The sequence below is a fragment of the Micropterus dolomieu genome, linkage group LG14, assembly GCF_021292245.1.
Source record: "Micropterus dolomieu isolate WLL.071019.BEF.003 ecotype Adirondacks linkage group LG14, ASM2129224v1, whole genome shotgun sequence".
NCBI lineage: Eukaryota > Metazoa > Chordata > Actinopteri > Centrarchiformes > Centrarchidae > Micropterus > Micropterus dolomieu.
The window spans coordinates 26,029,180-26,045,971 of NC_060163.1; the positions used below are offsets into that span (position 1 = coordinate 26,029,180).

General features: G+C 42.4%; 2 protein-coding genes across 2 annotated transcripts in view; one reads left to right on the forward strand and one right to left on the reverse strand.

Annotated features, from left to right (window-relative positions):
- Positions 1–16,792, reverse strand: part of LOC123982746 (stonustoxin subunit beta-like) — an 868,592-nt gene that overhangs the window by 514,051 nt on the left and 337,749 nt on the right. The gene's annotated exons all lie outside the window — the stretch shown is intronic.
- Positions 8,221–16,792, forward strand: part of LOC123983550 (glutamate receptor ionotropic, delta-1-like) — an 85,022-nt gene continuing 76,450 nt past the window's right edge. Inside the window, exons 1-2 of the mRNA XM_046069803.1 lie at positions 8,221–8,265; positions 10,073–10,126. Coding sequence (XP_045925759.1) covers positions 8,221–8,265; positions 10,073–10,126 — 99 coding nt within the window. The remainder of the gene's footprint in view (positions 8,266–10,072; positions 10,127–16,792) is intronic.

Genomic DNA, 16,792 nt, shown 5'->3' on the forward strand with positions numbered 1-16,792 from the left:
TTGGTGAATAAAAGTGAAACTAGATGACACTAGGGGTGAGTGTTTTTCAGTTTTTAGGGTATTGACTTTTTCAAACATGAAACCTCCCCGTTCTCAACTTTCCGCTTGTCCTACATGAACTCTTGTCTTGTGAAGAGCTGCTTTTAGCACAGCTCTCTTGGGCTTTAACACTCAGGGAGATGATGAGGACACTTTTCTTACTCTGACAAAGCAAGCAGAAGACGACGAGTGCTGGAAGCATCTCGACTTGTCATGACAGGATCAACTTGACCTCCACTCAGTCGTGGCGTCTCGAATGCCTGGATGGAGGTCATCATGTTGCTGTTAAAAGCAGCACTCCCTGAAGTACTGTGACACCCTACAGCTCAGGATTGTGGTGCATCTTGCTGTGTTCAAGTGAAACTGGAAAAAGCTTGAGTGTGTCTGTGTGTTGTGTTTTTGCACACACATGTTCACAGGAGTGCAGATTCTTGTAAAAGTGATGCTGCCGGCTGGGTTTGATGCACGTTGGTGTCCATTAGATTGAGCTGGAGAAGAAAGAGAGTTGGATATGAAGCTGAAGATCAGAGCATCGGAGTGCCATCCAGAACAGGGTGACGGTGTGAATCCTCAATGTCAAAACCACTCTGAAGTTCGGGCTGTCTTTATCAGTACTGTGATGTCAAGCAGACAATCCACCGCAGAATAATGATGTTCTCTGTTCTTCATTTCAACATTTTAGAGGGTTTATTTTTTGTATCTCTGCAGTTTCTTTATTGCAAATCACAGATGTCTTCAGTTCTTTATCATTGACTAAACATGATACAGACTAAAGACTTTTATATCAAATTAAATATGTTTTTTTGTGATAATTTCAACCAAAATAAAAGGACATAAGGAATTGCTAATAAATCTCTGTTTCCTGTTCTTTCCTGCAAAGTTTTTCTAACTTTGATTTGATTGAGACTGAAAGATCATTCGTGACTTAAACAATAGCTTCTTCTCACCACAAGGTCCATTTATTAGCTGTTCCAGAGCTTTTAGTCGTGTTTCTCACATCTCCTCTGTTCTTGTAGGAAAGATTCTCTGTCAGAAACTATCCATCATTTTCATTCATTTTCTGCTGCTCATCTGCCTCCAGCTCTTCCTGGGGGATCCTGAGGCATTCTCCTCAGGCCAAATGGGAAAAAATATACCCCCCATTGTGTCCTGGATCTGTCCAGAATAAGTCCACAGGGAGGGATCCAGGAGGCATCCCCATTAGATGCTGAAGCACCTGAAATGGCTGCTTTCAATAAGAAGGAGTAGCTCTACTTCCTTTGAAGCAGACTGTCTTTGCATCATGTTGAGCGTTTAGAAAGCATCCTCAGGTTTCACCGCAGGGCCGCTTTTAAGTCTTTCAGCAGAGGTGGCCAGCTACTACTTTATTCATAGGTTAAGGCTGGAGAGTAGATCAGCTGGTAAACTGAGAGCTTTCCCTTCACACTCAGCTCCTTCTTCACCATGAGAGTTCAATAAGAGAGAGAGAGATGGTCACCTCAAGTCTGTCTTCTTCAGGTTGTCTCAGATGTTCTCTGTTCTTCAAGTCAGTGTAAAGATGTGTAAGTTCTGGTTTTCTTTCACACTGCCTTGAGCTACAGATGCTCTTTGCTCCCTCTCGGACAAAAAAGTTCACTGTTTTCCGTCCTCTCTGCTCTTCTAGAGAGAAATCTGTTTCACTAACACAGTTAAGAAAGGATGTCCTCCAGACAGCGACACGTATCTTGTTGTTTTCCCATCTCAGGTTCAAATTCACATCTTGGTTTTCTGATTTCCAGCTTTAGAGTGTGTGAAGAAAGAAAAATAAATAAGGAACCAGAAGATGGGGGAAACCCTTATATCACAGCAACACCAAACTGCTTTTACGAGTAGATTTTTGGGGCCATTTTTAGAGCCACGGGCGTGGGTTCCCCAGTGAGCAGCATCCTCGCCGGTTTGATCCCAGTCTGTTCCATTAACATGGTGTTAAAAGCAGCCTGTCCCTGGTGTAACATCCCTGCCTGATGCTGCTCCCACCGCCTACTGTTAATGCTTGTTGTCAGGACTGTTAAGCCCATAGAGGGAGCGGGGAGGAGGAGGGCAGTAGAGCATATTATAAACCAGCTAACTCCCTAATCCCCCTGTACTGGACCACTCGCATCCCCTGAGCTCTGCTGCTTGATGCAGAAATGAAATTGGAACTCCGAAAATCCCACAACAGTTCTCCAGCTCTGCATCTTTAAACCTGTAGAATTATTTCACTTCCCTCTCCGGACGTGTGCAACAGTTTCTTGGTTACTAAACATACCAGTCTTTACTGCTACATAGAGCATTTCTTGCAGTATTCTACTACACTATATGGATAAAAGTACTTGGACAACCCTTTCCCAATACTTTTGGGAGGGCCTATTTTTCATGGTTTGGTTTTTGTTAAGGGAAATCTTAATGCTACAGCAAACAATTTAGACAGTAGTTCTTCAACAGTTTGTGTTTGGCCGAGATTGCGAGCCAGGCCCTCTTGTCCAGTGTCTGACCTCACAAATGTTCTTCTGGGTGAACAGGAAACAGTTCCCATGGACAAACTCCAAAATCTTGAAGAAAGCCTTCCCAGAAGAGTGGACGCTGGGATAGCTGCAAAGGGGAGACCAACTCCATATTACTTATTGCCTATGGATTTAAAATGGTGTTTCATAAGATTAATGTGTAGGTGTCCCATTACTTTTTGTCCATATAGTATAGTTTTCCCCTAAAAGTGTTAAACATGGCTTCAAAATATTTTGAGGATATTAAAATTTCAGGTGGACATTTAAAGTTAATGCTACCAATTCAATATTCAAATTTTTTTGCTGTCAACAAATCCAATGAAAAAACCTTCTGACCTCTCCACCCTGTCCGTGGCTCGCAGCTGCAAGCCCATTGTTTCCTACTGAGGATGTTAATCTTTAAAAAATAATTCAAAAGCAATTTCCTAAAACAGCTGCTCGCTGTAGTTTCTATCAAACAAACAGGAGGAGGAAATAGTGCTTTTGTTGGGGACTATTTTCAGCGGTGGATGGATCCACATGTGGTGCTCTGGAGGCAGCAGGACGGTGTGTGTGGGACTGAGGGACTACAGTGTGTGTTCATGGTGATGAAGAAACATGTGAGCGCAGCACTGATGGGTTTTTAATAAAAATGGCGCTCTGTGGCTCAGAGGAAGAAGAGACATCAGGCGAGTTGCTGTTTGTATTGTGTAATGATGCCCATATTTACTAAGTAAAGCATGGCCAGTCCTGCATTTAAATGAGGAAAACAACTGATTATTTTTGTAATTTAAAAATGGCAATTGCACAAGTTAACATTGAACACTTGATACTTTAAACAACAACGTCTTTACCTAGCAGCAGTTCATCACTCAATAGTTAGCAGAGAAACCGTGAGTCTGTCTCGCAGCTTTTATGTATCTCGACGTGCCCAATCAATACCTCATCAGCACCTTGTGTAAGGTTGATGTGCTGCTGGGAACATTTGAGACGACTGCTGAGAAGAGAAAAATACAGATATCCAAATAATACGGTGTATCCAATTTCTTAAAGGCTGCAGTATCTTATTCTGTCGCGGCTTAATGTTTCTTTGCGGCCTGTTGGCAGCACGTCGCCTTGAAGGCAAAACAAAAATAGCTTCCTTTTTATCTTTAATGTTAGATGCTTAGATGGTTTTAGATATGGCATGTGTTGCTGTTTGCTGTCAGTGCACGGTCTCCAGGTTTTCTTGACTCTCAGTGAAAACATTTCACCACAAGGTCTGGAGAAGACGGTGTAATCAGTGCTGATGTAGCATCTGTCAGAGTCTTCATGTCAGACAAGCTTTTCTTTTTAATCCTAATGAACTTTGTATATTAAGCAGCTTCTTTAATTAGCCTGCCAACCTTAGAGTGTCACTTGCACTCAAAGTGAGGTGTATAATCTAAAAGAAACTTGGAACAGATTGTTTTTGATGTCGGTGCCAAGAGTCCCACGTGTAAATGCTAAATACAGGAGTAAAAGTATTTGTATGATTTAGAAATGTGTGACAAAATGTTTATAGAAGTTATGTGTTCTGGCAGGAGAAGAGTCAGTGGACTCTGAAGGTCTTCAATGGCAACAGCAAGCTTTTAAATTGTGTTTTTAAATATAGGGTTAGGTTTCGTTTGAATTTGATCAATTACTTATCGGTTCCCATTTTCAATTCCAACATGGTAAAACAAAGAGGTCAAATGATTAGATCACAAAAAGAGCTCCATGCTTTGACAAGTTTTAGTTTCAATAAAATAAGTAAATCTAAAGTCTTTTTAACAAAATCTTCACATACAATAAAAACTTTGATCCACAGTCAGTGCACACATTTTCTTGTAGATGTTGTGGTATTCGAAACTCCTTTCTTTGGTCATCTTTTCCTTTATTGGAAAAGAGAACGGCTCGGTACCCCTCGCTCTGCAGGAGCTGCTGGTGTAACGGGAGCCAGCGAGGCTGTGCAGTGACTAAACCTCACTCCCCGACACCTTAAGAGATGCGCTGTTGATCGACGCTAGTGCTCGTGGGTTTGAGCCTTCTCGTCAGCACGTCCGCTTCCCGTACCCGAGGTTGCGGGTTCGTGTAAGGACCATGCAGTACGTACTCGGGGCAGTACTCGGGCTAGGAGACTTCAAACACCCAACTTACTTTCAGATCCACGCTGCATTAAAAGTTTGGCTGAATTTAATGAGCAACCTGACTTACAGATCGCCAGCTTCCCGCTTTTGAGCATTTACCGATCTTTCACTACTGTTGTGATGTTAGCTATGCATGCTTCGAATCGACATGTTGTTGCATTGATGCACGACGTAGACAGGTCCTGGCAGCCACGTATTTGCATACATGTAGTTTTTGTTTGCAATAATAAAGTGTTATCGTGTTTAGGAATGGGTTCCTTGTTCTTGGTATTTTGGATTTGCTTCTAATTGGGAACTGATTTCCTGTTCCCAACTCCATTTAAATATAGCCGCTGTCTCTTTGTGGGACTTTCAAAGACACGTGTTCACCTGCAGTTCTCCTTACTCAGGTTTGCTCATGGTTGAACTGAGCTTTAAGTTGAGCACAGAGGAACACTTTCTTGGCTGGTAAAATAATTAGGATGTCTCTGTTCTCTACTTGGCCTTTATTCCTCAGACAGATGACGCTTTCAAACGGCCCGAGCCATGCGCTGTCATGGATCAGAGGAAAAAGGCTAACCGTCTCAAGTTGAGAGGACGCTGTGTTTGCAGTCATTTCCCCGACCCTCAGGCCTGATGTCTGCATGATTTTCTCTGTGTCATCTTGCTCTTTGCTCTCACTCGCACCGAGCTTCTCACACATTTGTGTAGCTGTCAGTCATGTGAGTCAGCCTTCATCATCGTCATCCTCCCGCCCGTCCCACAGGGCTGACTGCTGCAGCATGAAGGGCCGCGGTCATGTTGTGACCTCATCAGACGCCACAAAGAGAGGGACGAGACAGAGTGAGCGACTGCACTGCAGCTCGCGTGTCACTGTTGAACTGTCGCTTCACCTTTCAGGAGATGATCACCAATTCCCCTTCGAGTCCCGCGGACTAAAGATGATGACACCAGTACGCCTGTCAATCCAGCACCGTGACATGACATTTGGTTGGGATAGTCATGGTCCCCAAACGATGATTCATAGATATTTTGGTGACTTTGGTATCTTGAAAACTAATCATTAATCAAATTATTAGAACCAACTAATGGCAGGTGGTCACTCTCTCCAGAGGATCAATCTGAATGTTTCAGGGACTTCCTTACTTTTCCACCGCTGCTCCTTTGCGTTGAAAGGAGCCAGTTGAGGTGGTTTGGGCATCTGGTAAGGATGCCTCCTGGACGCCTCCCTAGGGAGGTGTTCCAGGCACGTCCAGCTGGAAGGAGGCCTCGGGGGAGACCCAGGACTAGGTGGAGAGATTATATCTCCACACTGGCCTGGGAACGCCTCGGGATCCCCCAGTCCGAGCTGGATAATGTGGCTCGGGAAAGAGAAGTTTGGGGTTCCCTGCTGGAGCTGCTGCCCCCGTGACCCGACCCCGGATAAGCGGATGAAGATGGATGGTTGGATGGATGGATGGTGTTTCATCCCCAGAGGATAAAAACTTTACATTGATGACACACTAGAAGCTTTGTTCTTTCACAAACATAGAGGCTGTTCTGATTGCATTCAGCTAGCGCTTGACCTCATGAAAGTTCACATGTAAATGCAACCCGAAACGCATTAAGGACAGACTCTTATCTGATTGGCCAAACCACCTCCAGAGGTGGTGAGAGACACGTTCTGTACACATTGAACACAAGTGTAAATGCAAATACATTGTCCATTCACATACAACAACTACGTGGGCAGAAATACGTACCAGACAGCCTGAGAGCCTTCACTCTCCGGCCGAGCTGCTGAAGAGAGGAAGACATGGTGTATGGGTGGTGATGGTGCAGTGGATAAGATGCCTGCCTTTGGTGTGAGAGACCCTGGTTCAATCCCCCACTGTGACGCATCCACCATTATGTCCCTGAGCAAGACACTTAACCCCTCGTTGCTCCAGAGGCGTGCGACCTCTGACATGTATAGCAATTGTAAGTCGCTTTGGATAAAAGCGTCAGATAGATGAATAAATGTAAATGTATGGAGGAAAGAGATGTTCAGAAAGTTTTCATACAGTAGTTAGTCATCTCTTGGGCCCGCAGAAACGAGAGGAGGATGTGGCGTGTGGTTGTTTGAGCCGAACAGAGATCGGATGTTAATGTGGACACTAGAGATGCATATTAATAGCAGGTGAAAATGTAATCAGGTTAAAATCATGTCTAGATCTGGATATGAGACACTTTAATGCCAGGTCAACAGCTTTGCAGAGAGGCCCCTTGTAAACAAAAAAGGACCAGAGTTTTCAGGAGTGGTCCCTGCTTTTTGTTAACATCATACCCAGGCCTGCCCACAGAAACGACCGGGCCCCTGAAAAGGTCCAGTAAATGGGCCTCATGTCAGCGCATGCAGTGCTCTCTCTCCATCTCCTACATAAACACACACATTCATGCGGTGCACTTTTAATGTTTTGACGTTGCATACAACATTTCTCATACCAGGAGAGGGGCTTTTCGTTATGAAACAGGCTATATTTATGTTATTTTAATACGTTATGTTGAGTTTTTTGGTTATCTTTGCTTATATTTAGAATGAACATCATTAGTGCTGGACTGCACGGGCCCCCCCTAGCAGCTGGGCCCCAGAATGCTTTCCCCCTTATGGGCGGCCCTGATCGTACCCCTGCCAATGGTTTCACGCTAGTCTACTGGTCAGCAGTTTGTGGCCAGCGCGACTAGAAATGTAGCACTGCACCAACAAAGGCAGGTAAGAAGAAGACTGCAAACGAGCAAACATGAATGTAAAAACTCTAGATTTAAATTAGCCAAGAAACAGGCTAATGTTTTATGAGGAAGGAAATTTAGGTTTGGTAGGCCTCAAATAAAGAGCACGTACCAAGCTTTTGTGAACATAACAAAACTCCTACAAGATATCTTTAATATGTAATAAGTTCTGTCCTAAATGATCATTTTTGACGGCACTGCTTCTTCTCGTTCTCAGGCATAAACGATATTTTCAGACAAATGCGTGCAAATATTGCCTCAGATTGTTCTTGAATGTCGTTTATGCTCTGTGTCTCTGTCTGCTGACCATCATGTTGTTTGATTCATCTGGCAATTCAGAAATCTAAAGAATTATCTTTGACAGTATCTTGAACAAAGGATCACACCTCGCTTTTAATAAAAGGAAAATTGCTGACGTAAGAAATGTTTTTGATTTTACGTTTTATGTATGGTAGCTCTGCAGGGAATGGCAAGGTCAATACGTCCTGCTAGTTCTTATATTGTGCATAAATAGCACCCGATATTTGTATTCTTTTATTTTTCTTTACAGAGTTTGCCCCGTCTTGTTTCTGTCTCCTGCTGCAACCATCCTCTTCACCCACACGGATCATTAAAAAGCTACAATACACATGTTTTTTAGCTCAGGGGGTTGACATGTAATTGTTAGATATAACCAATTTCTGTGCCCACAGTGCCGGAAAATAAACCAGAATGAAATGTAGCTGCAAGACAGGCTGTGTTTTAGACCAGAGAACAGGGAGTAAAAACCCACAGAGTGAATTAAAATAACATCAGTTGTGAATAACAGAGTTACATAAAATAACGAGATGAAAGGGTTGGAAGAACTGTTAGAGGTCTGCCTGCTGTCTCAGGTGAGTCATGTTCAAGTCCGTGTGTGTGTGATAGTACCTGCAGTCTATCTGGGCCTAGTAAAGGTTATGGCGACAGGTGTGATATCTCCAAGTAGGAGATGTCATCTGAAGTGTGTTATGAGAGCATGGCTTTTAATATAGGTTAACCTGATCACTGACAACAGCATCTGCACACCTACGCCGCAGCACGCATGTGAAAATGTCATCTTAAGAGTGATTCGACCTAAACTGCCTGATAAATGTTTTTCAGCTCTTGTGTTCCCTGCAGGTTTCTACTGTGAGCTGTAAGCTAACTGTGTGGAGTTACATGAGTGTGTCAGTGTCTGGTGATCTGGAAGCCTGTTAGAAAACATCTGGCGGGCTGAGCCCTGAGGACAGCGAGCAAAGATGCGACACACACTGATATTTGTGCTGATATGTGTGTGTCTTTGTGTGCGTGGGCGGGTGTGGTGGAAAGTGCATGTGTTACCAGCAGTGGTGGAAATGCATTCCTGCTCTGATTTTGAAATCGCTTATAGCTGTTTTACACTGTTTCTAAAGCGTGCTCGTGAAACCGATACAAGTTAGTGTGCTTGAACGCACCGCAAATCGAGCTACTGTCACAGCACACAGCCTATAGGAAGGCGTGATGTCAGAGTTGTCATCACAACTGGCTACAGCTGTGCTGGAAGCTGCAGGGATGTTAACAGGTGCGCGTCCTGCTTATCTGACGCATCAAAATCCAAACCGACGTAGTAAACTCACTACTGACACACACTTTTATTCCCGTGACTATGCCAACAAATCTGTGTAGTGAGCTCCTACACCAACACACAAGGAGCTAAGTCAGCGGTCAGCAGAGCAGACAGGCCACGATGACTCCAGTAGATGAAACAGTAATTGCAAGAAAACAATGCGAGTAAAAAAGCCAATACTTCATCAATACACCTGCTCAACAAGCGTAAACATACAGTAGTATGTACAGAAACAACATTTAGTTATATTTAAGATATTAAATTCTAATCCTGTTCTGAATTTATTCATTCTTTAGCTATTATATTTTTTAAAAATAACCAATAGGGGTACTGATAAAGAACTGAACTGATGGAGGAGATGAAACAGCAGAGGATAGAAGAAAAAAGCAGAATTGTCTCATCAAGTCTGTCATCAAGAAAAATAAAATCCGTAGATCTCAGGAAACTGAGTCCTCCTGATTCCAGTATTGATGCTAAGCTAGGCTATTCACCTCATTCTTACCAAAGTACCAAACTCTTCCTACAAGTAAAAAGACTAATTTAACTGCAGGACATTTACATTCACATTGAAGTTCCTTTCAGGTAATCTGTATATAATTTCATCTGCTCCCTGTGGAAAATTAAACATTAAAACTTTTCCAGCTTGGCGCAGGGTGACCCACAGAACTTAAACAGCTGCTCTGCTCTGTGCTATCAGCTGCATGCTTCACTATTGTCTGCAGGATGCTGCATGTTATTAGGATTATCACACAGTGGCAGAGGATTGTGCGAGCTCCGAGCGGTTTTGATAAGTGCAAACCACTCGCTCTGCTCTGAAAAGCTTTTGTTGCTCTACGTTTTGGCAGGACAACCCGTCATGGAAAAAGCAGGGGCTTCGCTGTTTTTGGGGAGGTGAACTTTTCAAACTAGCACACCGCAAACCAGACAAAGACGACGAGAACATAGGCAGCAGTGGTTTGCTATAACAGCTGCTCCTCGGCGATCGAGGCCACGCAGGAAGATCTCAGCGCTGTGATCGTATGAGCTGCAGCCTTCGTCATTAACCCCGTGTTTCTGTCTCTCTGTGTCTGCAGGCGGTGGAAACAAATCTGGCGTCCAAAGACAGTCACTGGGTGTTTGTCAACGAGGTAAGATGTGACGCACCAAGACAGAACATGTGACACTACACTCTGTCAAACACGTAGCTGATCGTCTTCTCCACCAAATTAGAGAGAGTTATTTCAGTAGTGTGATTTACCACTATGGCTAATGTTAATGTTTGGTGGACCTGCAGATAAACTCAACACTCCTACACTGACATCATGTTCCAAAGGGGTTCACTGAATCGACTTCAAACTGGATGCTATCAGTTATATTAAAGCAGGTCACAATTTCTCCTCACAATGAAACCGTCTGTGTTTAGATCAGTTAGTCAGTCAGTGTGTTTGCATTCTTACTTCTTTGGTTTGTTTTATCAACCATTGATCTAATTCTTTTAACATATATTATATATATATATACATATTTCGATCATTTACTTTTTACTTTCAGCCAGTTGATTTAACGGCCCCATGACAAGGCAACGTCGCTAACCAAAGACACACAGTTTGCAAAAATCTACACTGGAGCCGGTATCCAAACATGTAACCACATGTTGCGGTGACGCAGAGACCAAGTACCGTGGTCGACTTGGTAGCATCACATTTCCTCCAATCCCCAAGCAAGCACTTGCAATGTGAAAGAAACAGTACATTCATTTGAGCGTCACAACCCCCCTCCAAATGACTTTCACTATCAGAATATGATCCAGCGAGTCTGATAAAACTTGGAAAATCTACAAGAGCCACGTGATTATCATTTTACCCCTATTCAAGTTAATGGAGGCTAAACCAGAAGTTAACACAAAGGAACTCAGAAAACCTACTTGCATTTTTGGCGGTGTACCCTCACGACTGCATAGACTTGACGCAGAAGTATGAATTGGCCTTTACTATCTTATTTGCAACTTCTCACCGGGTCTAAGATTTTGGCTTCAGAGGGACAAACCTGATTGTAGTTCCTCCTGCAGATAGCTGTAAGCATCAGTCCATAGTTTAATTTGTTTCGTTTAGCTTTCCAAGCATCTGCATCTTGTTTTCTTCTACACGTAACCCGTTTTGTTTACGGGCTGTTTTATGATGTCCTCTTGATATGAGCCTCTCCGGCACCTTAAACCCAACAAAAATGAAAGTGTTTCAATCAAACCACATCAAAAATACTGAACCGCTGAACTCAAGGTTAAAGCTCCTCCAGAAAGTTTTTTTTCTCCACATCGGGTCAAATTGTGGTTTTAAAATAATCGCTGCAATGATTACAGCTGATTTTAAAACAGAGCAGGGGACAAAGCCTGCAGAGTGACTTTAAATAAAAAGCAAAATAATCCAGGCAAGTTCAAGAGCACCTTCCTGAGTGTTTGTTCAGATAAAAAAAATGCTCCTATCTGGGATAAAAACACAAGCTGAGAGCCTTTTGTGTCACTTCTCTCCAGCGGTCGGGTATCTGCCAGCGTGGGCGACTTTCTATGCTGGAAGTAAAATTGAAATGAGTGGGGGTAAAAAGAGAAAATGAGAGCACCTCTCCACCACACCTGGGACTGTGTTGTTCCCGAGACCCCCAGAGCACGCAGAGCTCTGACTTCTCGGCTCGTGCAAAGTGATTGTGAGTTTTTTCTGTTTAAAATTATCTTTCCTTTTTGATTCCTCGCCCTGCTCCTAGTATCAATATCCAAGCATCTTCCCAGCCAATTAACTGAGCTGACAACAGTGTTAACAGCATAATTCAGAGCGAGACGAGGGGAACTGTCATCTGCTGAAGGCTGAACACAAAAGCCTCAGAGCTTGCTTTCAATGCCTTTTTTCTTTTTACCTCCCGGCTTCGTACCAGCCTCCTAATCTACTTAAAATCCTCTGCTTTGTTTCAAAGTCATCATTTAACTAAATTATACTCTGCGTTTTTAATTAACAGAAAGAGTGAAACGTGTTCAGATTCCCCAGAGTCAGTCGTTCGCCACAGTCTGTTTGGGTTTTTTGACATGTTAAACAGTGCTTATGATCAAATATGTTTCTTTTGATAAATGTGTGTTTGTGCCGGTTCCATTTCAGATGTGAGCGCAGTGTAACATCTAGTCAGGAACATGTTTAAATCATTCAGAATTATTCAGCTGTATTATCTCTTTCTTTTCCTTCTCCTCCCGCCTACTTCCCCACCTTCTACTACTCATACTTTAATGCCAATTTTGTCCACACACAATGTGGAATGAATTTTTCAATCAATGGAAAAATTCCCACCACAAAAACTAGATTAAACCTAAATTAAAAAGTAGAGTAAGAAGAGTTCAGATCTCCTCATTCTTAAAAGTAAGACTCAGGGCTGGACATTGACAGAAAATTGGCCCTGGCAATTTCTAGTCCAGATCCAGACCAGCCCCCAAAAATGTTGGAAAAACTATGCTAGGCTACAAAAACATTGCTGAATAGCTGATGCTATGCTACTTAGCATTGACCGACTGAGTGAGAACAAAAAAATATGGAGTATTGAACTCAAGATTGTAGCTCCTCTATGAAGGTTTTCTCACCTCGCTGATCCACAAGCTCACTGAAAATTTGATAAGAACCAGCAACAAAACAGCTGCGAAAACTATCTAAACATGCTGACAGCACATTTATAAATAAGTAAGATAATGTCAGCGTAACATACACACATACCAAAGTCGTAAAACTAGTGTTAAACCATCTAGAAACAAGCAAAAATGTCTGGCTCCATCTTCTCAAGTGGCAGGATTTGATGTATACTTCTGTAATAAAAGATATGTAATAAAATATTTTGGTTTTGGACTGATGGTGAGATAAAACAAGCAATCGGAACAGATAACCTTGAACTGTGGGAAATGATGCTTGGCATTTTTCACTATATTTGGAGATTTATTTGGAGCCCTAGTGATGTCCTGCTCAAGTTGTTTTGGGCCCCGATCCGAGTCCTTTTAATAATGAGTGTGTGCTGATACGATCCAATACTTATATCCAAATACTGAAGGTCCTGGTTCAATTCAGTTTATAAGCTTAAATCATCGATACGAAAGTTTAACTGTGAAAATGTTACTCTTTAAACTGACATGAGGACGTCTCACTCTGGTGGAGTTGTTGGAACGACAGAAATACTCCACTGGCAGGTTTACAGTTGTGTTAGTGCAGACAGCAGCAGCAGAGAGCACACAAGTTTAATTTTGGCCTGTTGTGAAGTTACTCTTGGAATTAACATTAATTAGTGACAGCTGATATGACCTGCAGCCGCTGACGTGTGTACTCTGCTCCTTGTTGGGGATAATTAACGTCTTAGTTCAGCAGATCTGTGCATTTTCCCAAACTCAGTGTCTGAATTCAGCATCATTTGCACTGCTGTAGCAAAATAGTTTTTAAATTTTCACACACTACAACTTTCACCCGCATATATCAACACGCTCGCACCGCTGTCATAAAGCTTGCTCTGCAACACTAGCAGGTGTTATAGTTTTTACTGGTTTGAGTAAACCTAAAATTAATTGAGTCATAGTAAATGTGGCTAAAAAGACATTTTCTTCAACATAGTAAACCCAAAATTAAATCAAAATCAGGCACCAGCATTACCAATGTTCCCCTCTTCTCTTCCTTCTCATCCCTCAGGACAAGCGTCAAGTGAAGTCATGTGTGGTACAGCAGGTGAATGAGACAGCTTGTCACCTTCCAAAACCTCCTCACACCCTTCCTAAATACCCTGTTCCATCCTTATTCCCTCTAACTTTTATTTCCTACCTTTCTCTTCCCGCCGTCCTCCCTCACTCCTCTGAGGGTTTAGCAGTGTCACTGGGCTCAGACAGCTAACACAGGTAGTTTCTACTCCTGGATCTTGATGCAGCGACAAGCTGATTTCCATTTCCTTCTCGTTCTTTTGTTCCTCCTCTGTTTCTGCTAGTCCCCTCTGCGCCCTGCGTCCACATCCAAATAACATGTAGGATATTGAATCAAATGCACTATGGAGCGAGGTTAGAAAGACCCAGTGACATTAAAGCCAGCAGAGACGTTTGTGATTAAAAACAAATCTGAAATCTCATCTGGATTTTATCCAGATACGACACATTCAAAAAGACAAATAGAAATGGGGCTTTAGAGGGACGTTTACAACAGTTTGGGAAATCATTTTACATTTCACATTTGTTTTCTCTTCCAAATAATTAAAGCCGGCTCAGACTGTGGGATTTTTGAGTCATTTTATTCCCGGTTAACTCGATTAATGACAATCAGAGGAGAAAACTGGTCTGGGGCTGTTGGGCCCACTGGTAATGTGAGGGGTTTATAGACCCAGTATTACAAAAACTGGATCCATAACATCTGGTTTATTATGTCAGTACTCACAATAGCCAATGAGAGAGACAAGTCTACAAGGAGATGGAAACATTTGTCCCAGAGCGGCTGTTTCTCTGAATATAGGTGTCGTTTGCAGTAGGAACGTGTCCCCACCACATTTTGAAATGGTTGATTTTGTCCCCATCGCTTTTTAAACGCATTTGTTAAAAATATTCTGAAAAACAGCTTGCACCAAGAAATATTACCTAACAAAAGAAAGTACTTTTAAGAAAGGTTTATTTGCACAATAAGAAAACATGCAGTGCAATTTAAAGTCAGAAGAAACAAATGTGAAATGTCCCAAAAAAAGTAACTTATAAATCGACATTTCCACATAAATTGGAGCAGAAAATGTCTCCAGAATGTAGGGAATTAATAATAATAATAATCTTTATCTGTAGAGCACTTTTCAAAAACAAGTTACAAAGTGCTTTAACAAGTGTAAAGACAATAATACCCAAAAAACAACAATACAGAAACAATACAAGATAAAAGCAAGAAAACATTTTAAAGACTAAAATACACATTTAAGATAAATATAAAATAAGTAAAATAGAATAAAATAAAAGGGATAAAATGAAGTCAAATAAGATCGGGAAAGGCTCTCCTATAAAAGTATGTTTTAAGAAGGGACTTAAAAGAGTTCACTGACTCAGTCGACCTGATTTCCTCTGGCAGGCTGTTCCAGAGCCTCGGGGCCCTGACAGCAAACGCTCTGTCCCCTTTAGTTTTCAGTCGAGACTCTGGAACAGACAACAGACCTCTGCCCGAGGATCTCAAGGTACGTGCTGGTGCTTTGTGGTGTGCTGCTCAAAATTCAAACCAGACACCAAGGTTCTTTGCCACAGGCTTAATGTGATTTACTAGCGAACCATCTGCTGGGACCCGATGACCAGGATTTCTGTTTTGTCTGAGTTCAGCTGGAGGAAATTATTTGACATCCATTTTTTAACTTCACAAAGGCAGTTGTTAAGTGAACTCAACATTCCAGCGTCTGAGGATCTGACGGTCAAGTATATTTGTGTGTCATCAGCATAAATATGAAAAGAAATGCCATGTTTATGGATAATATGTCCAAGGGGAAGCAGATACAAGGAAAACAAAATGGGTCCTAAGACCGACCCCTGAGGCACACCATATTTAACTGGACAGAACGAAGAGACATAGTTGTTTATTAAGTGTTTAATTAAAAGGAGAGCCCCCACAACCCCCCCGCTCATACATTTCAGCATTTTATTTTTCTTAACAATTGTGTTTAAAATCTTCTCGTCTTGTTCTCGTGCATCATCACGTCTTGTGGCCCAAGTGTATCATCACTCCCCTGATCTGAGCCCTTACGTGCCCACCACTTTTCAACACAAAGTGACGCCCTTGGGCGGCCTGCCCAAGCAGAGTCCATATGTGGAAGACACTGGTCTGCATGTATGAGTTTAGAGAGAAGAACATATGTGAACATAGGTTTCTCCTTATGTGCTCGATGCAACGCAATCAGTTTTAAAACTTTTTTTTCCAACCAGTTTGATCATTTGACTGCTCGTGTTTCATCACCCATCTGATTTATTTTTAGTGATGGTATCTTGTTCCTAGATCCTATTAACTTGGTGAGTACTTGGTGAGATGGAAAAAGAAATACTAAAATAGCACCAACCGCATCATCAAAGGTTTGAGTTTTATGGTACTTTTGAGTTGCCTCTGGCAACAAAAAGAATTCTGTGTCATGTTAAAAAAAAAAGGCATGTAGATCTCAAATGTTTGCTTTGTAGTTCTCCTCAGACAACTACAGTACCCTTTCAGTGTATGTGGTGCTGGGTGGCAGTACCTTACAAAGCCAGGCATGTTGTCAACAGCAGTAGACTGTCCTTTTCACCCTCTGTCTCCTGGGTACACCAACAGCAAAGGCCAGATGACACCACTGACGCCAATTAAAAGGAGAGAGACTTTCAGACACAGCAGAAAACAAAGAGAAAAGAGGAGAGAATGGAGAACAAATAGATGTGAAGAGAGCAGTGGTGTTACAGTAACGAGAGAGAGGTGAGAAGAGATGAGGGCCGTAATTAACCAGAGGGGAAAAGGCAGGGTGGCGAGAGATGAGAGAGGGATGCTTAGTGGGCGGCAGTGAAGCCTAGTGGTCGGACAGAATCTGTGAAGCAGCGGCTGTCAGGTTTCATCTGACAAACTGTTATAAATCCACAGAAACTGTCTGTGTTCGGCACATTGAAGCTGCTCGCACAACGTGCACAAATGCAACTTGAAGCTGGGTGTCAGCGGTGAAGAGGTGGAGATGGCGGCTGGAGTCTGATTGGTTGAGCAGTGGGAACACATCAGACTGAGGTGACTGTGTCAGATATATGTGCTGTGCGAGCACACATATGAAGTCATCTTTTTGATTAAAACCTT